Below are 24,158 nucleotides of genomic sequence, written 5' to 3'. Positions count from 1 at the left end.
TACTGATTTCCGACACGGTAAAAATAATGCTGAAGATTTGTAGATTCTTAATTTTAGAGAGAGTGGCATAAGATCCATTTTCCTCCATCAGTTATTTATGCCCCTATGTCGTCTACAGCTCTTCTCGTGAATCTTCTCGTCCGGAGCATCTTTTGCTTTGGCTAGCTGGTCACCAGGAGTTCTGGAGATTCATCACAGAATCTGCATTCGTCTGTTGCTGCTAGAGTCATTAGGCGACAGGAAACCAGAGGTGGAGGTTCTTCCCTTGATTTGTAGAGAGATCTCAGTGATTTTGAATGTGAAGTATCTATTTCCCAATAGATCTATGCATCTATGTCGACAAATACTGAACAGGGATCACAAAACCTTTTGAGCCTTGTTTACCCGGTCATTACAGATCTCCTACTGCTGTAAAATAGGTGCCTCCTTCCAAAGAGGAAGGAAATTGGAGGTTCTTAGTGTCTTCAGACTTGACTGAAGGTGCAGCAAGATGCCAAACCGCAATATCCCGTCCCAACGGTTCTCAACAGTCCCGATATCGTCCGATTTTAACGCGGTCGGATCCGAGAAGGCGGAATAGTCCTAGTTACGTAACCCCGGTGACCTTGTGGATTGCGCCAGCGGGTTTCGAAAGATAATAGAGATCCGAGTGAAATCTGAGCGGCCGCAAACTGTGAACGGCGAAAGAACCACTAACGAGGAAGCATTAGCTAATTATCTTAAGTGGTTAATGGATTAATAATTTCGAGTAATAAGTAGGCAAATCGAGTATGACGGTGAACGTAGATGCGGACCGAAAAAAAAGACGGAACAGACGGATATCGGACGTCTCTTTCGTCAATATGACCTTTGGGAATATGCAAGGTTTTGGAGCGAATTTCAAACATTTCAAACAATCTGGACTCTGAAAATGTGAAAAAGAATCATTACCCGATCTACTCGGAGATATAACTCGGGCGCTCTCAGTGAATTCGATAATTTGTTCGAAAGAGCAGATAAAGCACCGTAAACAATTGTCTTCGGTCTTGCTGAATCGATGATCCCGCATTCTGCAGGCAGAAATCACCCATTGTCTTCCTTATCGACAATTCCATTGGATGAATGTCAATTCGGCTGATTCATCTATGCGTTCGTTAATTGATGCCGACAATTGTGCCTTCGAACAACAATGGATCCTCGGGAACGTTCAGGTGAAAAAAGATTGAATACTCTGAGCTCAAACCTTCGAAGCTGGTAACAATTACCATTACAAGGATTGGAGGTGTAGATAAAAGAGGTATATTTGGACGAAAAGGGGCTCCATCGGTTCAGGGTCGATGAAAACACCAAACACTGTGTCAGATCTTGAATCTGTCAGTGGAATCCAGAAGCAAAAACAGGTGCACCATTAGACAGGAATAAAAGTGAAGGTTATTTATCGAAATTGAAATGTACCTCGCATAAAAACTTCAATTAGGAAGATTACCCATAGACAAATGACAATTCCACCAAGCTAGAAGAATCTCCTTCCAGGATATCACCTCATTTAATTGTTGCATTTGAAACGACGTTCTCAAACCAGCTCTGTAAAGGTGAATACCTCCCTAGACAGTTCAAGAACCATACAAAGAATTGACGAATAAAATCCTCATGACAAATACTGATCAAATAGGACATTATCAGCAGTCGTTCCCAACAACTGGTTTCAAGTACTACAACTGCTTCCATACACGTGGAGGATTCCTATCGCCATCGCACTAATTTCAATCCTGAATCTAGTTCGTATGGAAAAACAATCTTTGTCTTCCGATCTCCGCTTTACGGAGCAGGTAGAGACCTTTAAGAATCGTCTGAATCGACCTCAGGGTACCTTCGAGTACTCAGAAGGCAACATTTCGAATTTCGCGTGCAAATCTGCAGACGTACGATCCTCCTTAGCTGCGACAAAAGTTCCCTGATCATCATCTCATCTATGGGAAAGCACCGAGTCGAGCACATATGGTACCGGTACTACTAGATCTGGTACCATCTTCGCATAGACGTCCTTGGGTTCGCCCCTCCCGCACTCTGCTCCGCTGTTAGCCTCGCCTTTCCTCGTTGTACCAGGTGTGCTCGAAAAGAACCTCCGCTTATAGAAAAACACGATAAACCTTTACACTTGAACTAAGAACCAATTAGATCACCCACCGAGGATTAATACCATCTCTTCTTCCAGATATTCCTATGTGCAATGTGATAACAACGCAAGATTTGAGGTTACCCATAACAGACGCCGCGTCGACAGCTGCTCTTTTAGCCCTCCAGAGGATAAAAGACTCTTCCTTGTAAGTTACAAAAAGTGCTTCATGTATTGATATGGAATCGAACATAACCTCTCATAACCTAAATTTTCCAGGACGATATCTAGACTGCCAACGCTAGACGCGGCCTACGCGAAGGGTGGCAACAACATTGTAAACAATAACAACAACAACGAGGTACCTAGGAACGCACCCGAAACGTCGGTAAGAAGAAGAAAGGTGCACAGATGCGACGTAGCGGGCTGCCACAAGGTCTACACCAAAAGTTCCCATCTCAAGGCGCACAAAAGAACGCACACGGGTAAGAATAACTAATTTCTGGAAACTTTTAAGCTTCGCGATAAGATAAGTTAGGAAAATCTGAAAATACGCAATACACCGCTCAATTTATACTTAGTTAACACCAATTGGGGGATTATCTATAAGTGTAGGAGTAAAATAAGAGTCTGGCATCAATATATTGAATCCTATTACTACTGTGTACCTAACCTAACTTAATACTAATGTCAGATGGGCATTTCCACAAATCTCAATCGTGTTATTTTTTACATGCAGTTTGAAATATGATCTTGATTGAATTTCTGATAATTTATTCATCATCCAACGCTGAAAACTTGTTTTCAGTGCATTTCAAATGATCCTATTATCGCACCTGTTGTGACGTCGATGGAGCATGAAGTTTACGTCTCAGAGCTTAGTCTGTGACAATTTCATCTAACTATAATGATCGTGTTTGTTGGTTTTTCATCGCTTTCTTCCGCCACCTCAGTACCTCGCCGTGTTCGCACCCTGATGGGCGTGCTATACGTGTGCTTTTTAACAAGCAGGGGCTACCGGCTTGTCAGCTACACCACACGTGCTTTCCGATGCAAGTTGACTTGCACGGTTATGCCTACGAATGGCGAGGTTGAGGATTGAGACTGAGAAAGGAATAATAAAGAGTTAAAATGCCGAAATCAATGTTGCTCTCGATGTCACACAGTGTCTACCATTTTGAACCGTTATCATCTCGGAAAGAAATCTACTGAAAATATCCAAATCAGCTTCAGTGTTTTGGGCTGAAAGGATGATTCAAAGTAGATTCCAAAAACTGATGGAAATGCCCATTATACAGTGGTTTTACATTGCAAATTCAATATAACAATGAGGGATTCTTAAGATATGTGAGAAATATCATCATCAATTCGTCTATTGCATCTCATTTTGCCTCAGATTCCCATTTTGGTATAGATTTCTCAGAACATTGGTGGGTCATCACTCATCATATTCAAATACCACCTAAAATAAAAAAGATTTCGTGAATATTTTCATCAAAACGAAGAGATCAAAAAGTGAAAGCAATATAAATATAAATGTACATATAAATTGGGATAAATACTTATCTTGCTGTTGAAACACAATTCACCACACAACACATATCAAACGAAAAAAATTCATCCCGTCGAAAATTACGCGTATTTTTGTACGAGACCTGAAAAATATAAATATGCCTACTCACATTGACGTATATATATCTTGCTTTCTCGCTCTTGGTCCAGCGATGGCTAGAGTTGGGAATGACTTCCGGGAGATCCCTTAGCAGCCCAGCCCAAGAAGGGACAAGACTGTGCTCTAAGACCCTTCCATCATTCCTTTTCTTCGACCACTTGAACCATAGAAGGCTGAAGTTAGAAATGACCTCCGGGAGATCCCTTAGCAGCCCAGCCCTAGGAAGGGACAAGACTGTGCTCTAAGACCCTTCGATCATTCCGTCCCTTCGACCTTGTGGTCCACCTGTCCCATGAAATTCTGAAGGGACAAGACTGTGCTCTAAGACCCTTCGATCATTCCGTTCCTTCGACCTTGTGGTCCACCTGTCCCATGAAATTCTGCAAGAAAGAAGTAGAGTCCGTTTAGATCTTTTCAAAGATGAGCAATATGGTCTGGTTTTCAAATTATAATGGGGGATTGCTATTGGTATGAATCCTATTCTAGTGATCTTGTTTCTGCAGTGTGAACTATTGCTGAAGTATGAGTGGTAGACGCTGTATCTATGCAATGGAAGTCTTATTTAAGTTGCTGCCACTGTGGCAACAAGAGGAAATTAAGGAAGCACAGGGGATATCCTGTAATGCGTGGGAATGGTGGATACTCTATTAACCACTCACACTGCTGAATTGAGAAGATGTAGGAGACCTAGGCCTAGGACATGTCGATACTTTACTTTATCCACTACTCTAGCTGCAGCAATTGGTGTTTCATTTGATCTACTTCCACTGCAGAAACAAGAAGAAATAAAGGTGCGCTGATGCCTTAACTAGATGATAAAACTTTTCTAGTTGTATGGGCGCTTTTTTGCATTTCCATACAATATATACAAAAGGGTAGAAAGAGAGATCGATCCGAAGGCAATCGTCTTTATATTCTGCCTATAAAGCTCCTGTCCCTTACTACAAACTTTATTGAATAGCTCATAAGAAAGAGTCCTTCCACATATATATTCTCACACTATTCGGCCAATTTGAAGGTGGAGAAATACATAGAAAATAAATAAAAAATAGCAGAGACTGCCAACTGAATATGCGTTGTTGCCAAGTTAGGTACTCGGGATTCCTGGAAATTTATCTCCATTTTCTACTACTTCTAAACAATTGAACCTTCTTCGACTGTATGTAGTAGAATATTCTAAAGATTCTCACTCTGCCCCTTCTTTCGCAACCCGCCAATGCACCGGATGGAATCAGAAACGGCAATAGCGCGGATCACCGCCGAAATAACAATAATTATAATCATCGACGTGGAAAATCCGCGCGGTCCGCCAAATTACAGAGCAATTAGCGCGCGCATTAACATAATATACAGATTAGTTGACACTCTGATAACCGTCCGGCCCGTTCATAATTGTACGGGAGCGTCGTTCTTTTTTTTTTTCTCCATGGCCCCACGACACGCCCATACCGATCCGCGAGTTACACTAACCTGTACTTTCGACGTCGGTAATCACGGGCGGTCTAATACGTCAATCCACTATTTCGGAACAGTTTCCTGGGCGACGTAATCTTCATTGCTAGATATAGGCCATAGAATCCATCAGTGACAGGTGACAGATGAAGTCTATTGGTCAAGACTTCGTTAAGAACCATAGAGTCTCTGTCTCTGGCCCACACAGTTTGGTCGTGTAAGGGTAGAGTCATCTCCCCTATACTTCCAGCTGACAAAGCTAGTGGCGACGTAACCATTCACCTTTTTTTTTTCAGGAGAAAAACCCTACCAATGTTCTTGGGACGGATGCACATGGAAATTCGCCAGATCGGACGAGTTGACCAGACACTACCGGAAGCACACGGGACAGAAGCCTTTCAGTTGTAACCTGTGCCAGAGGTCTTTCAGCAGGTCTGACCATCTATCGCTGCACATGAAGAGACACTGAGGTGCAAGACCGCAATCGGCGTAGCATAAGGTTGTAAAAAGGCCCTCAAGACGATGCTGAAACTCCCACATAACTTGACGTGAACCAGCCTCCCTTAAATCGCTCGTCTACAACTGCAGTTACATGAATTATTCCTACGTTTATGGCGATTTAAAGAAAATCCTTGGATAAAATTTTACTCCTATCAGTGCACAAGCGGTAGACGTCAGTTATGTGGGAATTTCAGTGTAGTCTTCTCCTCAAGTATTAAAAACCTTCGTTACATCGAGAGAAATTGAATCTTTCCTCTCTTGCACGAAATTAAGAATCTATTTTCATAATGCGGAATGCACAGCGACAGACAATCGTCTAAAACCCCTCTGCGTGACTAAAAGGACACCGATACCTTCACGTCTATGCGATCGATACCTAGTCGAGCTAGCTGGGTTGACAAAACGGTAAAAAAGTGATAGTTCACAGCGGGTCTGGGAATGGAAGGTCCAAAATATTTGCTGAATCGAATAAATTATTCAAAAAAAAAATGTAAGGAACAGACACGGGCAGGAAACAAAGGTTTTCGAAAAATAATCAAGAATAAAATATAATCTGAAGCGTGTATTCTCAAAAAAAAAAAACATAAATAAATAACAAAGAAATTAAAACAGAAAAACCACAAAGTTATATGACATAACTCTCAACGCAAGCCAAAGGGAGGAACGATTCAAACTAAAATCAAGAATAAACAAACAAAAATGCAATAATCTACCGAACAATATTCCACACTGAACTCAATCTTTTAGAAACGTGCCTTAAAAATCGTTCAATCGAAGATCTATATAATTCCAGTTGAAATTTTGTAGAGTATACATTTGTAATTAGCTAATTTGTATATAGATATAATTCGACGAGACGTTCAGTGTCAGAACGAAATTCCTATTTTTAGTTTTAAGTTGTAACATGTACCTAGTTAATTGTATTTTATTTTATTTTTTTTGTTGAACATGTATCTTTAATGGAACAGTGCCAGTATGAGGTCAGAATTTTTAAGGAGTTTAGCGAAGAACTTAGTTGTTTTTTAGTTTTTATAATTAAATGAGTGTACATAAAAGTGAATCTAAGTTGACGAAACATTCTGAATTTTGTATATAGAAATTTTTATTTCAAACTTTGTTGGGAGATTTGTAATGATGTCCATTGAACGAGCTTCCAATGTGGTTTGAATTGATTCGTTGATTTCCATCTTTGGAAAATCAACGGAATACTAAATTCCATTACATCATTACTTATTTCTCAATACTCGTGTAGTCAAAATGAAATTGGTGCTACTGATATATTGAACTGTAAATTTAAATCCCTTGAGAAGTCACAAATTTAAAAATGTAAGAGCTGATTAGTTACTTTTCAATATTGAAAGGTAAATATACAGCTCTTTTGTGCATTTTAGTGCCTTTGAGAGTTATAATTACCATTCAAAGTGTTTTTCGTAGTCTTAACACTTGGTTCAATTTCTTTCACTCATAACTTTTGCCAGTAAAGGGGCCAGTATATAATAGTTCATTTGTAATATAAATTTTACATGAATAACCTTGGATCTCTAATTTTAAAATACACATAGGTAAATTTTAAGTTTGTACCTAAGTTACTATTGTAATAAATTAGTTTTTACAATGATTATTCAAAAGGCATTCATAGGGCATTTTAGTCAATTATGATTAACAAGAGATAGCGATAATATATTATGTTATATTTTATATGAATGGGATATATATTTATTAATGTTATTATTATATTTCTTTTAGTTGTTTCAATAAAAGTTGGCAGGGTTTTGATGTTTCTCTTGGGGAAACACCCCCTACCGATTCTGCTTTTAGGTATCGGTATATTTTTCACATGTAAAATAGGTAATCTAAACTTACTACAATTGCTCAGCACAAGGATAAAGCCTCGGGAGGCATCTCTCACTGTTCCACTTGAAGACACAAGCAGCTCTTGCACCTGGAAAGTTTAAGGAAGCCTATCATTTAAGGTATAAAGCAAAAAAAGGAGCAATATGGAATCTGTGATAAAATTAGTTAATCGGAATGAGTCTAACAAATTGTACCAATTTTACTCACTACAGAGTGATAAAGTGAACTTATTGTTACCAATATCTAAGTATTCTATATAGAATTCAAACTTAACGAAACAAATAAGGGGCTATCCGGTGAACCTATATAGATTTTCTCTTGAGCGATAGGTGAATGTGCGTGATGGAAAAACATACAGCAGATATTAAGATAATCTGTTGGAAGACAGCATAAAGATATCTCCTCACGAAAGAGAGTTGGCTGATGAAATATCTATTCTGCAAGAAGCTCACTTCATCAAGGGCGCCATAAATGATGGAAATAATCCGATAAAAAGCTCATTACACACAGGATAATAAAATTAAAGATTAGATTAAAAGGTTTGATGTAGATTACAACTAGAGACGTAATTTTTCTCACCTCATTTTTATATTCACCTTAAAATTTGAAAAGTTCTTCCTAATTTAAATTAGGTCAACGCTTTTTGATCATAGAATGTTAAATGTGCGCGAAAATTTTTCAGTATTCTATGGAGATAACAGTTCAGTTCTACTGAACAGTGCGCAGTTCGGGAACAGATCAAATCATAGAATAAAAGAACATTCCAAACGTCAAGTTGACATGGAAATGGAAATCGCTTTCTAGAAAATCCAAAATAGAGCAGTTGTGAAAGTAAATGAGAATAGTGGATTAATATACGTATTCTTTGTCATCTCAATGGATATTAAGACGGAAAACGTAATTATTAGTTTACTAATTTTCTCATAGCAACTCGTACTGAGGAAAATTTGCATATTGTAACACAACACAAATTTTCTTTTAGCCCCCTTTCAAACACGATTGGTACCAAACGGAGACATCCGTGGTGATCACAGTACTCCTTAAAAATTTAAAAGAGGATCAGCTTGCCATTAAATTCTCGGATAAAATAGTAGAGCTCAATATAAAAGCTGGAGAACATAACCAAGAGATCTCGAAAGTATTCAATCTTTCTCACGATATAGTACCCGATCAATGTAGTTACAGATTAACAACTGTCAAAGTAAGTTGACTATGCAAATCCCAAAAGATAATGCTATTTATAGTTTCGGTTATTGAACTCCTTTACAGATAGAGATCAAATTAAAAAAACTGGAAGGATATAGGTGGGAAAAATTAGAAGGAGCGTCTGATAATGTCCCAAAAGCTAGAATTGAACGTGAGTATCTTTCAGCTCACTGAAACCTCTTGAATAACAGATACTTTTCAGCTGTTGTTCCAAAATTAGATAAGCCACCTTCATATCCGACCTCTAAAGGTACAGATTGGTCTGCTATAGAGAAAGATATCAGTGTTCAGGAAGCCCATGAGAAACCTGAAGGTGAGGAAGCTTTGAATAAACTTTTTCAGGATATTTATGGAAAGGGAAGTGACGAAGTCAAGAAGGCAATGAATAAGAGCTTTGTGAGTATTGAAACAGACCATTCGATCGCTAAACTTCAACTGTAAATCTTTTTTAGATGGAAAGTGGTGGCACAGTGTTGAGCACAAACTGGAGGGAAGTATCCAAAGACAAAGTAGAATGTAAACCTCCAGATGGTATGGAGTTCAAAAAATGGGAATCGTAGATTTGATGATTCCCTTTGTACATTTATAGATATCATCAAAGATTTTTCTGCTTATGTTTTTTTTTATTTAGGTTTTTTGATAATAAATTATGAAATATTGAATTGAGTTGTTTTATTGATATATTGGATTGATTTGTGTACTTACATTTCATCTAACTAAAGAGGACTCCAAGCTATATGTTGAGCTGTTTCCAAAAGTTGCTAAATAAGTACTTCGTAATTATTTTTGAAAATATGATTTGAAATCAAAGAAAATTTTTGGAAGAGATTCTGTGGCGCACTTTTTTGTATGTTCTGTGCTTTGCGATAAACAAACATAACCTAAAAAATTCAAATATTTCAATGTTTTATTTTATGAAAATATCATACAAAACTATGAATGAATAATGAAAAAACCGATCACAACTATTGTTATCTTGGGATTATGGATACATGTTCTCTTGCTTATCACTATATTCGATACGTATTTCAAGAGCCCCCTTGAACATGGAATGATACCGGTACAGTCCACCAAGACACCTACTTCGAAAAGAGTGGTCCTATTTGTCGCAGATGGTCTCAGAGCCCAAGCAATACTAGGTGAAAACGAAGACAGGGCGCCATTTCTGACTTCAATTAGAAAACACAAAAGTTCTTGGGGGATTTCCCATACCAGAGTACCTACAGAATCCCGTCCTGGCCATGTTGCTATGCTTGCAGGAATATTTGAGGATCCCAGCGCTATTTTCAAAGGATGGAAACATAATCCTGTAGATTTTGATTCAGTTATAAACCAGTCGAGCAATGCTTGGTGCATAGGTAGTCCAGATATTGTACCAATATTCAATAAAGATGGAAGGAAACACATACATATCCATGCTTATGATGCTGAAATGCAGGATTTTGGTAACAAAGATACCACGTTGTTAGATAAATGGGTGTTCGATACAACCAAGTGGATTTTGAATGAGAATATGAATAACGAGGTATTGAACCAATCAGGAAATGTGTTTTTCCTTCATTTACTAGGATTAGATACAGCAGGACATGCCTTCAAGCCTCATTCTAAAGAATATATTGATAACATCAAATTTGTGGATAATAACATGAATGACATGACGAAATTATTCAACAAAGTGTTCCCAGATGGTTTAACTTCATTTGTTTTCACTGCAGATCATGGTATGACTAATTGGGGTTCCCACGGATCTGGACTTGACCATGAAACATTCACACCTATCATCGTTTGGGGATCTGGTATTGAAAACAGCATGATACGAAAAGATATGAAACAAATTGATATAGCTCCTTTAATTTCTTCCTTAATTGGTATAAATTACCCCACAAATAATCTCGGTAAGCTTCCTGTTGATTATTTGAATGTACCCAAATCAAAAAAATTGCAAAACTTTTTGACTAATATACAGCAAGTGTTTAAAATATTCATTGCCAAACAGCAAAAGATAGAAAAGAGTACATTTTTTTATAAACCATACAAGTATATGACGGTGGATAATTTTGATAAAAATTTCACTGAACTTTGGTTCAGTAATGAAACTTACGATGTGGTTATGAAAAAATGTGATATATTGTTCGATGAAATACTGAAAGCTATCGAATACTGCCATAATTATTTCATGAATTACATCTTGTTATCAGTGTCTCTAGGTTTAATTTTGTGGCTTTTATATCTGTCTAGTTTTTTGTTTGTTGAAGAAAATATTGGGTTTTCATCAAGCAAAAATGAACTTTTGAAGATTGTTGTGATTACTTATGGTATTTTTGTTTTTCTTATGTGTTTCTTACAGTCATTTTCGTTTCTTTACTATATTTATTTCCTTTTTCCTGGATTTATGTTTTATATTGTTTCAGATAAGTTTATTTTACTCTATCAAAATTTCCCTGTGAATCTTGATCGTTGGAAATGTTTTTATCTGGTTTTCTACCTTTCATCCATCATTCTTTTCATTTACGGTTTCCAGTACCGTAGTTGTTTTTCGTTTATGATGGTTTTGATATCAGTTTCTATCTTCCTAAGAAAAGATGATGAGTTTCAAATTGAGACATCGTTGAAGGTTTCTTGGGTAGTTGTTTGTTTGGTTTTGGCTATTTTTCCCCTGCTTCCATTGATGTTCACGAAATTTCAAACGGTTTATTTTGTAGTAGGTTACATTTCTTGGTTGTTTTTTTCACTTCATATAACTTCGAGAAATTTGTCGGATTATAAGTTGAACACTTCCAAATGTAAGGTACAGAAGGCATTGTTTTGCGTACAAAATGTTTGTTTTCACCTTTCCTTCATAAATTCCCTTGTTATTTCTTTCGAATTGCTGGAGAATAGTACCTTCCTCAAATATGTATCGTGGGTATTATTTTTTATACCTTTGGTTTGTATTCCATTTTCCGTGAAAATTTTGGAACTGAGAATTTTTACCATATTCTTAGCGTTCTCTCCTTTCTACTTAATGACAACTATGTCTTACGAGCTCATCTTCTTAACTCTATACTGTGTTCTTTTGACCTTATGGGTGAAAATTGAGAAAAGTACTAGGGTGGTTTGTTACAGGGAGTTTGAGAATTTTAGGAAATGTTTAATTTTCGTTTCGACTATCCTCTTAGGGTTTTTCGGTACTGGGAATATTGCTAGTCTGAATTCGTTTGATCCCATGTGGGTGAGATGTTTTTTAACGGTCTTCAGTCCCTTCACCATGACGACTTTGATAATGGTAAAATTGTTAATACCCTTCTTATTCTCCGCCTGTGTTTTCAGAGATATTGTACTTAGGACAAGGATGAATCTGACCAGTTCTTTTTGTGTTATCTTGCTCATTTCAGACGTGATGGTATTTTATTTTATGTACCATATTAAAAATGTTGGGTCGTGGCTCGAGATAGGCACCAGTTTGTCCCACTTTATCGTTGTCGAGTGTTTTACCATTGGTATTTTGGTCTTATATTTCGTAGCCTACCTGTTTACCAACATGGCATTCAACTTGAATATGCTCTCTGTTTTTCGTTCAGTGAAAAATCATTGAGTGAACTTTAATCGTTAAGTATTTTTTTTAATTGTTGATAAAGCGTCTCGAATAATTAAATTATCAGTTATATTTGTTGATTTTTCCAAAGAAATAAAGAGTTGATTCTAATTCATGAAGTTTTATTTTCATGATGAATACAGGGTGTTTAAGGCAAAGTGTCCACTGTAGATTAGTGAATTATGAATCTTTAGGTCTTTCTTCACACTTTTGGATGTTATCAGGGGTGAAAATAGAAGCCATATCCTCAACAAATGATTTATTTCATAAACTAATTATAAAATATATGGACCGCAGGAAAAAACTTTCACAGAAAATATAAATTTGGACGATAAGCAATATCGTATGTATGAGTATGATGAAACATCGATTAAGAGTATAAAATGGAACATTGCACGATTATTTTAAAGATTTTGGAAGTTTTTGGTTCAATTCTTCATGTTATTACGGTTGGTGCGTCACGGCCTGTATATTCTTTAAGTTTAGAAATGCTGAGTGCGATAAGTACCAAAGGTTTAAGTTGTTCCTGAAAAAAACCCAAATTACATTGGAAATCGCTCAAAATCTTCTTCCATTACCTGTGCATCCTTTTCTATATTTTTCTCCTCGAAACTTTCGACGTACAATCTGATTGTCGCTCCACTGCTACCTGTACCGGATAACCTATAAATGAGCCTGGAGCCATCCTCGAAGATTATCCTTAAACCCTGTTAAAAATGGAAAGGTAACTTCAATCATCCCACAACAGACTCTAAATTACCTGTTTAACAGCTTTGCTGTTGTCGATAGGATCGGTGTATGAGAAATTATCAGTCAATTTCACTTTGTAAGTCTTCTCGGCCCCATCGAAACTCTTCCCAACCAATTCTCCGGAATCCACCCTTTTCTCCAAGTCATCCATCATCGCTTTGGCCTTATCACCTTCGCACTCCTCGTAGTCGTACCTAAATTAAAAAAATTAAGACTTCGAAACTCACAGTTGTAATTTTCACCTTGTAAAGTAGTTTCTTCCATATTTGGCCCAGTGTGCCTTCATTATTTCCTCAACCGATTGATTCTTGTGATGGATGATGGAAAGCCAGGCTAAAACTGCCCAAATACCATCTTTCTCCCTGATATGATCGGAACCGGTCCCGAAACTTTCTTCTCCACAAAGCGACAACCTTCCGGCATCCATAAGGTTGCAGAAATACTTCCATCCAGTTGGCACTTCGAAAATTTCTTTGTTCAAAGCCTTGGCCACCCTAGAAACGTCCAAATGTTAAGGTTAGGGGCGTGTATAAAACAAGCCACGCCCAATGTCAAATAATGATCATAGAATTAGTGACTTTTGAAGGTTAAAGTACCAACCGGTCTACAGCAGCCGCAGTGGGCATACTCCTAGCAAATCCCCTCACTCCGTTCTTCTGGAAATAAGGAATGCATTCTAAATTATCAGCGATGACTGCTAAACTGTCACTGGGGGTAACGAAGAAAGCGTTCTTTCCCAAAATCATGTTTCTATCACCGTCTCCATCGAAAGCTGCTCCGAAATCATACGAGGGGTTCTCCTTGAGTTTATCGACTAATTCTTTAGCGTAAGTGAGGTTGGGATCGGGATGGATCTCCCCGAAGTTATCCAGAGGTATTATCCTCCGTACATTGGTATCCGGACTGGCTTCCAAACATTCCACGAATATTTTCCGAACATACACTCCAGTAACTACAATTTCAAACATAAGAACGTTCAAATTGTGCTCAACTGAATTTTTTCTTTACCTGCATTCATCGAGTCTATCAAGATATTGAAGGGTTTCCTGTGGTCAGTCCCACGGATCAGTTGTTTCAATTTGGCGAAATCGAATATCTCTTTCATGAGTTTCACATAGTTTAGTGTGGGATCGATCACTTCAACTTCGAAACTCCTTCCACCGACCTGAAATAACACTTGTAATTCGAATTGGTGTCGATTAAATGTCTCTTACTTCGAATTTCTGTAAACCTAGAACTGAAACGTCGCAGTCTAAATCGGGAACAATCTTGTATTCCTTGATAGTTTTAGAATGTTCATAAATGAGATCTGTGAATGAGTCTGGTGCTGGTGCTCCGCTCTCGATGTTGAACTTGATGCCAAAATCATTTCTTATACCACCGGGGTTGTGGGAGGCAGTCAGAATGATACCACCTGAAAAACACACTCGAGAACTGTCTCAGGATATGTCGAAATAGGCTCACCTTGTGTTTTATTGGAACGTATCAAGGCAGAAACTGCTGGAGTTGAAATATTTCCTAGTTGTCCGATTATTAGTTTTTTCACCTAAACAATGATTCAGTGGTCACTCAACCGAAAGCCTTGGTGATCAACTACTCACCTCGTTCGCTGCTGCGATTCTTATGATTATTTTAACAGCCTGAGTTGAGAAATATCTACCATCTCCGCCAACTATCAAAGTGGCACCCCTAGTTTTATCACCTAGGGCATTAAAAATGGATTGTATAAAATTTTCCGTATAATTTTTTTCCATGAAAACCTTCACTTTTTTCCTCAGACCACTTGTGCCAGGTTTTTGCCCTTCGAAGGGGGTAGTTTGAACCACTGTACTCTTTAAGACCATTTTGCTAACCTAAAAAGAAGGAAAATTGATAAAGGGCCTCGATAATCCATTGAATATTCATCGAGTGAGCTTGAATAATTCAAACATGTATAATTACTCTAGAACGATTAGAATGTTTTCCAAACAAAACGATTTGATGATTTCTCAAAACTAAACGACCAGGTATTGGTCGCAAACAAACTAAAAAAAAATATGCAGTGAATACCTATTTATTACACGATTTTACTCTATATTATCCCGTGTCAATCTGCGATAATTGCGAAATAAATATTAGTTCTTCACGATTTTTTTTTAATTCAAATCGCTCAATGTCAAAAAGGACGAATTTCGATGAACTGTTCATGCGCAGGCTGTTTGAAGATAACACAAACGCGCTTGATTCAATTCAAACTAACATCGCCAATCTAAAATCTATTTTAGAAAGTCGACGATAAGGAGATTATTGGAGAAATAGTCGCAATAATTATTATATGTGTTTGATTTATCGCCTCGTTAATTATAAAATGAATGGTTATCACTTCACTTGCGATTGTCATCGAACCAATCGTGGGTTTAGTACAAGGGGGCATCTTTTTGAAGATTAATTTCGTCGAATATTTTATTATTTTCATGGTTGATCTTGGTTGTACCAAAGATGAATTTACTTTTTGATTTGCTCTTCATGAAATTCCTCAGACAATTATTGCTTTTTGAAAACTCACTGAACAAATGTCAAAAATTGGGTTAAGCAAAACAGGAAATAGATTAATCAAATCATGATTTCACTATATCGCATAAGTTTTTCATGTTTATGCATGATTCATCGCCAGTATGAATAATTATTTTTGTATTAATCAGTTTTTTGTATGAAATTACTTCGTGTGCGGACATGGGCGTAACTAGCTCAAGGGCAAAAGGGATATTTTGTCAAATATTGAAAGTCACCTGGAAATTACACTGTCGATAAAATAAACATGGTTTTAACAAAAACGACAGAAGGCTACATGAAGAAAAAATAGATAAATGAGTAATAACTGCATTTTTTAAATAGAGTCACATTAGAACGTCTAAAATTTAAATCACTGATGAATGAAGCTTAGTAATATTGCCCTTCAAAAGGCAGCTAGCAGTTGAAAAAACGCTAGTTGCCTTAGAAAAGCCCTATAACATCAGCTCGACGATGAATCCATAGTCCAAATTCGAATCCTGAAAAGAAAAAACTAAAAAAAATTAGATTTACCGTTCAAATAAACGCCATTATTGCAAAATTGGGATAGGCACCATTCTGTAGGGTAGCTAGTTGTTGGTAGATATTTCAACTCGAACAAAATGAGGAAGAAATAAAGAGATTTAGATTTATATAGGCTAAACAGAGGGGGCTGTGCAAAGCCTCGCTATCATATGAAGAGGAAATGTGGTTTTTACGATAAGCTTTCTTTATCAGCATTGAACACTTGTTTTTCCGTTACAAACTCAATCTTTGTGTTTCGTTAGAACTGCGGTTGCAAGTTGAACTTGTGGTTTATCCAAACAATCCAGAAGAATCTCTCCGCCTTGACCGAGACCCTTTAAAATGGAGTTTTTAACACCATATGTAAGAAAATCATGATCATAGTGCTCATTCGTAGTCACCTCATCTCTTCCACTTTACTTTACACTGATGATGGTCTGATCAGCCATTTGTCTGAAAAAAAATAAGGATAAAAGTGAAGATAGTTCAAACCAGGCACTATTTATCTCATATAAACCATTTCATTGAACTCATACTCTTTCAAAATGAGTCCGAAATGAAGAACAACAGTTGTGTGGATATATTTTCATTGCAGCAAAATATTGCTCAGTCATCCATTCATTTTCATCTGTGAAATTCGAATAAAAAAATATTTTCTATTGAACAATCGCTCTAGAGATAGCTCATATCGCGTTTTTGATTGTTTCCCTAATAGTAGACAAAAGATTTCTCACTATTTTTATAATTTCAAGACTCCATCATTCCTGTAATAGATTGAATATATAATTCAATATAAGTTTCAAAATTTAAAGAAGAAAAGTAATGAGGAATGTAATCACTTTGGTTGATTTGAGAAAATCCATTGTTTTTAGCTAAAATATGATAATATAAATAAGACATATTTATTTTTTGCGTCCTACAATTATTTTATTCAAAAAATTTTTTCACTCCAAGCATGGAGCATGAATATGTCCAAACATTCGAAATACCCTTCCTAAACCCCCAAAATTTACTAAAATACGTGTTCTGTATGTAAGTATTCATATAAAAAAAGACAATATGCATTCTTATTGTATCTGCATTTTACGCAATTTCATGGTATCGCCTTATCAGGGTTTTGTTCGGTATCCAACCTCCTCTTTCGACACACTTCCTCTCAGAGTTTGGTCTTATCTCCTCTGGAATTCCGAAATGAAAGACTTTAAGGATATTTCTTCATTCTTCATGAAAAAAAAGCAAGAAAATAGTTTGAATTTCACAGCATTTCTCCTTGCAATTTCTCTTATAAAATATTCATGCATAAAGTTGAAATTTTTTTTACCACAGGGGTAAGAGTTATACATACGCCCACTTATTATCCAAATTTCGCACAATATAAGCCATAAAATGAAACTATCCGAAATAAACTCACTTCTAACATTACAGATAACACAGAAAAATATCCGAGTGGCTTTAAACCATCACAATTTCTTCCTTCTGGGAGTATTTAAAGAACCATCATCAGATGTAGAATACCAAATATATAAAACGAGTTATTCGAAATGTATCCTAGCTATCTAGAGCCACATGTAACATGAGACATCCTATATGGTGAAAATAATTAATATTTGAATCACTTGAGGCCATTAAAATACACTGCTCAACATTTTTCTAGACATTTTACTGTGTTGAGGGTCTGATTAATAATTAATTCCCTCATTTGAACACATTTTCGTGATTTTATCTTAGGATTAATGAAAATCTTTAGTACTAGATAATTTTCTTGAATAAAGTATGAAAAGGCAGCTGGATTCATTAAAAAAATTGTTTCAATCTTATTTAGCTAGAGCATATCAGGTTGCATTTTGAGACCTGTAAATAATGCAACGAATAGTAGCAATTAGATTCTGGAAATAATTATTTTAAGGGGGCTAAAGGAAACTATTAGAAAAATATTGCTACAGCATAGAGTTTCTGATGTATCATTTCAGATGATGTAAGCTTTATTTAATTATGATAGCAATACTCGAATCTTATCACTTGTGAATCTTTAACTGATTTAGAATCATTCAAAAATAACAGGTGGAGGTGATTCAGCAGAATCTACAGGAGGCACCAACTTTTTTGTTGAAAAAAAATTATAAAACCCGAATAAACTTGCATCAAAGTGACCTTTGGAATGATGTGTCAATCCACCCACACCCCCTATTCAAAAACGTCGGTGAAATCATTTATATGGCTATTATAGATATGGCAAAAATTTAAACGTCCCAAACGCATATTAATCAAGAAATGTTATTGCAGAACGAACGGGAAGCTGTTATCAGGATACTTGACAAGTACCGAGATTGCCCGTGTTTGTGGAAGAAGGATCATCCGGACTATCTAAACTCGACGAAAAAGATTGAGGCCCTCGATAGTTTCATAGATTTGTTCAAATGTTTCAATCCCGAAGCTGACAGAGAAACCGTACGCAATAAGCTGAATTTTTTCAAGAAAACTTATGACGAAGAACGAAAAAAGGTGAGGAATTTTTTATATTGCTTCGAAATTCGAAATATATAAAGATTTCCGACCAAAAGTCTCCCAACTCAACATTATTCAATACTGCTGAAAGCATTCATTACAAATTGGTTACTTAAGTAACACATATTACAAAAGTTGGAAGAAGACTTTTTCTGTAGAATATAATTTAGTTCTATGATCATCGAGATTCTGTCAAACCCATAGACATAGAGACATCTATATTGTCTATATGTCTATGGTCAAACCACAGTTTGTAATCATATTCTATAGTCTCAAACCAAAGATTTTTCCCTTGGCTCAAACTCAAGAGCACATAATACTAAAGAAGTATAAATGTTTAGCTATTTCTTCCTGCCCCCAGGTGAAGCATTATGCAGGACTATATGAGCCCTCACTGTGGTATTACAATCGTTTGGCATTTTTGGATGAAGACCATAGTAGCCCAGAGATGTCTCAAGAGTGCTCTTCTTCCTCCTTCGCGTCGGCCTCATCTGCTTGCCCAACACGCAAATTGGGAAAGGATCAATTCAAGAACGGTGTTAAACATCCGTTCACATCTTTCGCGGATAATGTTGCGGAAAAATTGCAATCCTTGCAAGCGCCCATGGTTCCCGTCTGCCAGAAGCTGATCAACGATGCCCTGTATTATGCTGAAATGGGCGAGCTGGATTCTTCGTCGAAAATCGTGACTTCGAAACCGAGGAGGAGAAGAACGACCGATAATTTTGTCGTCCCCCCAATGAATATTTTGGAAGCGCTGGAGGACTTCATGCGAAGGTAAAATTAAATAAAGAGACGTTGCGGAATTCTAAAATTGTCCTTATAGAATACTCAAGGGTGTAGTATGAATGCACGCCCGCCCATTCATTAATCATAATTTGTATCAATTTACAATCGAATAAAGAAGGCAACGAGAAAATCCGCTCTTTCCATATATCCCTTCATTCACTATTTTTCCTACAATCGATTATTATTCGGACCCTTTTTGATGGCAGTCCGGCCCTGAACATTGAAAGGTGCATATCACAGAAAACAGAGTATAGATGCAAATGAAAGAGATAGAATCATTTAGGATGCTGTGTGGGTTGCCCGATAATGATCCATTTGTCAAAAACCATATGGCAATCACTTGCAGATGATGAAAAGAATAGTGTTAGACCCCTTCACACTATCTCACGATCATATACTCCTATACACTGCCCGAAAAAAGATTTCAAACGAAATAGAAATATTCCGTTAGTTGTTCATGGAAAATAAAAACTATTTTGTAGCGTCGTTTTCCAATGAAAATTGTGAAAATGAACGAATTCTTATAAGAACTGTATCTCTGTGATACTGTTCCCGAGAACATATTAATGTTCTGTGCTGAGAACTGCTACTTAACATAGACTTCGTATTAATATTGCGTCTATGCTTCTGAACATAGATATATTAAAATTTTATTTCTGTGTCAATATCAAGCGCAGGAGTCTCATATTGCGTTTCTGCGTCGCCAAAGCACACTAAAAAATATGAAAACATTTGAAACAAGCGTCTTCCATTTTCCAATCTCAGTTTCCGTGTGAAAGTGTTGTGAAGTGCTTCCATCTTGGGAAATAACGACAACAAATTATATGAATATGAATATAGGTAATATATAAATACAGCACACGTCTGAAACTCACCGTTGAATGTTTGTTGATGGAAGACCGAAATCAAACTAGCGTATTTCGAAAAGAATTATTTCCAATCCAAACATTCAGCGGGTGTTGGGGACGTATTCGTTATATCAAGATGGACGATGGTGAAAAAATATTTCGATTAACTCAACGTTTCTTTTTTGTAGGAAAAATTCGGAAGGAGTTGAGGTGACCTTTTAGGTCGAAGAAAAGAAATGATCTAGGGGTCTTAGAGCACAGTCTTGTCCCTTTTTGGGCTGGGCTGCTAAGGGATCTCCCCGAAATCATTTCCAACTCTAGCCATCGAGGGACCAAGAGCGAAAAAGCAAGATATATAAACGTCAATGTGAGTTAATTCGGGTTGTATTGGTGAAGGTTACCGGAAATTCCCGATATTCGCATAAATCCGCTTTGTTCGCGTTATTTCTTTCCGAAAAAATCATTGGGTCTTTGCATTTCACGGGAATCTTCAATATTTCATTCGAGAAAGGCATCGATATATCATTCCGAACGAAGAATAATCGATAATAAGTGGCATGCAGACAATTATTGGATTCTGAAAAGAGTTCTCTGTATGCCGCTAATTTTCAATTTTTTTATATTTATTTTCCAAACATTAAACTATCATCATTGAATTCGATAAAAAAAGTTCAGTGGACATCATAGAATTCGGTTCCGCTTGAATTCTGTGATATATGTTATGGTCATTGAACTAAAGAAAGAAATGGAAGGGACTCTCGGGTCAGCAAAAGTGAGGCCGACTGAAATAGACAATTGGATGTGTATCTTTCTCTCTCTATACTTGCGCAAGGAGAGATAACCTATTAAAGTTTGAATTTAAATTTTTGACGTTTCGTTTTTCTGATTTGAATCGTATTTTTTATCAAATCAGGACGTTTTCTGAGTTGATTATGCGATCATAGATAACCTATATGCGATGTAAATTATATTTTTCATAGTTGTGTAGAAGGAATTTAATAATTTTTTTGCCAAATATCTGCAACAATGAGATGGGGATATCTGAAATTTTGGACTCGTTTCTCGAACTGTGATAATTGGAATCATATTTTTCATCAATTCAAGACGTTTTCTGAGTTAATTTTGCGATGTTGATCATATTTTTCAGAGCAGTGCAGACGGAATTTAATAAGTCTTTTTTTTGTATGAAAAGAACAGAAATTTGTTAATTTTAACTAGATTAGTATATTATGAAAGAATGTAATCATGTGAAATTCATCAAGGTTTTAATCTACATGTTGAACATACATATTTTCCTTCTACTATACTGAATTTTAAGTTAATTAAGGAGCGTTGTCCAAAAAAAAACAAGTGTCAATTCTTTCTATATTTTTATTATATACAATATATAAAATAGTTTACATATATCTTCAGTATCTAATAGTCTACAATGAAAAAGAAAATTATTGATTTCAAATAATTTAAATTCACTCGAAAACTTACATGTGCTCTGCTTCTCATCGGATTAGATTAGGTTAGAGGGATCTTCGTTTGCAATTAATATTACAAATGGTGCCGACAGTAATAAACAAATATAAAATATCACAGTGGTAACAACATGCATACAAACACAATAAAAATAAAAAACAAATCTCATCACATATTCTTTCTCGATAAGAACTTCTATAGAATATATAGTTTCATTTAAAAGCAACCTTTTCACTTCTCTCCTAAAGTTCATCTAGGACTTGTCATGAAACTCAGAAGGAAATTTATTATATAGTTTGGGGCCGCAGAAGTCTATGCCCTGGTGTATGCGCTTCAGATGATGCACTGGAATCTGCAAGGAGTTTTATTTCTTGTTTCATATGCATGATTTATAGAATTGGTCGGAAAGTTCTTCCAGTTCTGATGCACATAACACAGTGAGTTGTATATGAAGAGTGATGGAACTGTAAGTATTCCATGATCCTTGAATGTCTTGAGATATTATTGAATACACTTGGTACAGCATCAAGTTTCAATATTTTTCTTGTATAACTTGGATTATGAAGGTAATCTTCACTTCTACTATACTTTGAGGGATACCAATTTTCCCTTCCTACAGCAGTAATCCAAAGTTCCAAAATATCTGGGCCTTTAAAAGGAAACCTAAAATAAAGTAACATATAATGCTTTAGAAGTCGCAAAAAGGGATCTCATAATGAAAATATTTAAAATAGACCTACCTGTGGAAACTCTTTGGCTCATTTTTGTTCGGCTCATTGGAGCATCCTTTAGCAACTTGTTACAACCATCGTTGTAACAAGAGTCTGAAATTTACCAATTTTGCGTGACTGCAAACAGTACTGATATTGATGGGGACAACAATGATTTGAGAAACACAAAAACCTGTAAAATACTTTCTCTAAAACTTTATACCACAAATTTACAAACAACTTCAATTCTGAAGATTACTTACTTTGATTTTTTTTTAACCGTCCAGTTAATATCGAAAGAGGTCTTTTCAGACAGTTTCAACCCTTTTAATTCCCTCGGGTGGCCAGGTAAAGGTAATCTGTCCCTTCACTAGATCCATATTTCTCAGAAACCGAAAATCCAGATACTTAAAGGTTTTCGAGTGGGATTCGGAGATTCCCCGATTTATTTGAGTTTTTTCAAGTTTCAAGCGAATATTAATCGTGAGTTTTAGCATTCTGAACACTTTTAGATCTCTTTCCAATTGAACACAACCGAAATCATCCCAAAAACTAATTTAAACTGAGTAATCAACAAAACCGTCAGCTGATTGATGTAAACAAAACATCTAAAAGAGAGAGAAGGGATACCCACCAATAGTCTTTCTCTCTCCCACACTTTTGGACACACTTTCGACCGATTTGCTGAACTGCGGGTCCCTTCCATTTCTTTCTTTAGTTCAATGGTTATGGTGATCTATGGTGCATACCACAGAATAAAATTACCGCGCATAGAAAAAAAATTTTTGTTTCTGTGATTAAAAGCGCAGATTTCTTTTATGATTAACCATAGACAACTGAGACCAGAGACTGACTGACACTTGGTCATCATAGAATTCGGTTCGGCTTGAATTCTGTGATATATGTTATGGTGATCTAACCACAGAATAAAATTACCGCGCATAGAAAATAATTTTTGTTTCTGTGATCAAAAGCACAGATTTCCTTTATGATTAACCATAGACAACTGAGACCAGAGACTGACTGACACTAACCTATAAATTTCAAACTAACCTAATCTAATTTGAATCAAAATGAATGAAATTATCTTAAAAACTCTGTCGGATAGAAATGAATTCAAAACGCGTCTACAAGAGGAAGTCGCTAAAAACAAGGATAACCTCAAAAACAAAACGGAAGAAATCGATAAACTTTCCGAAACCATAAAGAACATCAAACTCTTGGGAGAAAAACCGCAGTGGGACAGCTTGATACCCCTGGGAAAACGAATATACATACCAGGCAAAATAATTCATACCGGAGAGTATTTCCTTGAAAAAAAATCGTATCCTTATTCATACTCGGTACTTACTACAATGCAGAAAACGTTAGACGTATTGGAAGCGAAAAAGGAGACATGTGAAGAACACCTTCAGAGGTACGAGGAAATAGAAAGACAGTTGGAAGAAAGAATTGAACTTTTGGCTGGTAGTAGTATTAGCGATATGCCAGACAATATAGTTTCTGATAAAGGTATCGCTGTTAAAGTTGGTGAATTTTACGAAATTCTTGAATATGAGGAAGATAATATTAAATGATTCAATTTAGAAACACAAGGACTGATGATAAAGTATATTTTCATAATATACATTGTGTATCTGATAATAGTGGCTCTTCAAATGAAACTAAAATGAAGTTCAAA

The 24,158-nt window shown here is 36.3% G+C and overlaps 6 protein-coding genes and 1 long non-coding RNA gene across 11 annotated transcripts in view; 5 read left to right on the top strand and 2 right to left on the bottom strand.

The window, feature by feature from the left end:
- Window positions 1-5,788, top strand: part of LOC123320291 (Krueppel-like factor 7) — a 44,434-nt gene extending 38,646 nt beyond the window's left edge. For all 3 annotated transcript variants that reach the window (XM_044907579.1, XM_044907581.1, XM_044907580.1), the window contains exons 5-7: window positions 2,195-2,303; window positions 2,375-2,580; window positions 5,516-5,788. In XM_044907579.1, the coding sequence (XP_044763514.1) occupies window positions 2,195-2,303; window positions 2,375-2,580; window positions 5,516-5,688 (488 nt within the window). In that variant the 3' untranslated portion in view covers window positions 5,689-5,788. The remainder of the gene's footprint in view (window positions 1-2,194; window positions 2,304-2,374; window positions 2,581-5,515) is intronic.
- The window catches only part of LOC123320324, a 376,599-nt gene that overhangs the window by 266,560 nt on the left and 85,881 nt on the right, over window positions 1-24,158 (bottom strand). The gene's annotated exons all lie outside the window — the stretch shown is intronic.
- Window positions 8,311-9,442, top strand: LOC123320297 (protein SGT1 homolog). Its single transcript, XM_044907589.1, has 5 exons — window positions 8,311-8,471; window positions 8,557-8,775; window positions 8,844-8,931; window positions 8,983-9,176; window positions 9,233-9,442. The coding sequence occupies exons 1-5, from the start codon at window positions 8,451-8,453 to the stop codon at window positions 9,338-9,340; spliced, it is 630 nt and encodes a 209-aa protein (XP_044763524.1). The 5' UTR covers window positions 8,311-8,450; the 3' UTR covers window positions 9,341-9,442.
- LOC123320220 (GPI ethanolamine phosphate transferase 1-like) lies at window positions 9,700-12,465 on the top strand. Its single transcript, XM_044907459.1, has one exon. It carries the CDS (start codon window positions 9,727-9,729, stop codon window positions 12,352-12,354), a length of 2,628 nt encoding a protein of 875 aa, XP_044763394.1. The 5' UTR covers window positions 9,700-9,726; the 3' UTR covers window positions 12,355-12,465.
- LOC123320237 (phosphoglucomutase) lies at window positions 12,601-15,313 on the bottom strand. 2 transcript variants are annotated; one of them, XM_044907486.1, is made up of 10 exons: window positions 15,154-15,313; window positions 14,706-14,957; window positions 14,569-14,650; window positions 14,319-14,518; window positions 14,113-14,269; window positions 13,705-14,056; window positions 13,347-13,598; window positions 13,115-13,298; window positions 12,933-13,061; window positions 12,601-12,880 (listed from the first exon to the last, which is right to left on the bottom strand). In XM_044907486.1, the coding sequence occupies exons 2-10, from the start codon at window positions 14,946-14,948 to the stop codon at window positions 12,791-12,793; spliced, it is 1,689 nt and encodes a 562-aa protein (XP_044763421.1). In that variant the 5' UTR covers window positions 14,949-14,957; window positions 15,154-15,313; the 3' UTR covers window positions 12,601-12,790. The 2 variants fall into 2 exon arrangements, with proteins under 2 accessions (XP_044763421.1, XP_044763422.1); XM_044907487.1 differs by having other exon boundaries at window positions 15,046-15,206.
- LOC123320296 lies at window positions 18,261-19,582 on the top strand. The gene is made up of 2 exons (XM_044907588.1): window positions 18,261-18,660; window positions 19,025-19,582. The coding sequence occupies exons 1-2, from the start codon at window positions 18,430-18,432 to the stop codon at window positions 19,442-19,444; spliced, it is 651 nt and encodes a 216-aa protein (XP_044763523.1). The 5' UTR covers window positions 18,261-18,429; the 3' UTR covers window positions 19,445-19,582.
- Window positions 20,156-20,667, top strand: LOC123320341. The gene is made up of 2 exons (XR_006538744.1): window positions 20,156-20,292; window positions 20,489-20,667. It is a non-coding gene; the product is annotated as an uncharacterized LOC123320341 (long non-coding RNA).

The sequence above is a fragment of the Coccinella septempunctata genome, chromosome 9 (assembly GCF_907165205.1).
Source record: "Coccinella septempunctata chromosome 9, icCocSept1.1, whole genome shotgun sequence".
Taxonomy (NCBI): domain Eukaryota; kingdom Metazoa; phylum Arthropoda; class Insecta; order Coleoptera; family Coccinellidae; genus Coccinella; species Coccinella septempunctata.
This window is presented reverse-complemented; position numbering and strand designations above follow the sequence as displayed.

Coding starts and splice junctions, on each gene's coding strand:
- LOC123320220 (XM_044907459.1), top strand. CDS start 9,727: ATGAAAAAACCGATCACAACTATTGTTATCTTGGGATTATGGATACAT.
- LOC123320296 (XM_044907588.1), top strand. CDS start 18,430: ATGTTATTGCAGAACGAACGGGAAGCTGTTATCAGGATACTTGACAAG. Junction 18,661..19,024: donor ATGACGAAGAACGAAAAAAG/GTGAGGAATTTT, acceptor TCCTGCCCCCAG/GTGAAGCATTATGCAGGACT.
- LOC123320237 (XM_044907486.1), bottom strand. CDS start 14,948: ATGGTCTTAAAGAGTACAGTGGTTCAAACTACCCCCTTCGAAGGGCAA. Junction 14,651..14,705: donor GAATCGCAGCAGCGAACGAG/GTGAGTAGTTGA, acceptor ATCATTGTTTAG/GTGAAAAAACTAATAATCGG. Junction 13,062..13,114: donor ACAGCAAAGCTGTTAAACAG/GTAATTTAGAGT, acceptor CATTTTTAACAG/GGTTTAAGGATAATCTTCGA.
- LOC123320297 (XM_044907589.1), top strand. CDS start 8,451: ATGGATATTAAGACGGAAAAC. Junction 8,932..8,982: donor CCCAAAAGCTAGAATTGAAC/GTGAGTATCTTT, acceptor GATACTTTTCAG/CTGTTGTTCCAAAATTAGAT. Junction 9,177..9,232: donor AGGCAATGAATAAGAGCTTT/GTGAGTATTGAA, acceptor AATCTTTTTTAG/ATGGAAAGTGGTGGCACAGT.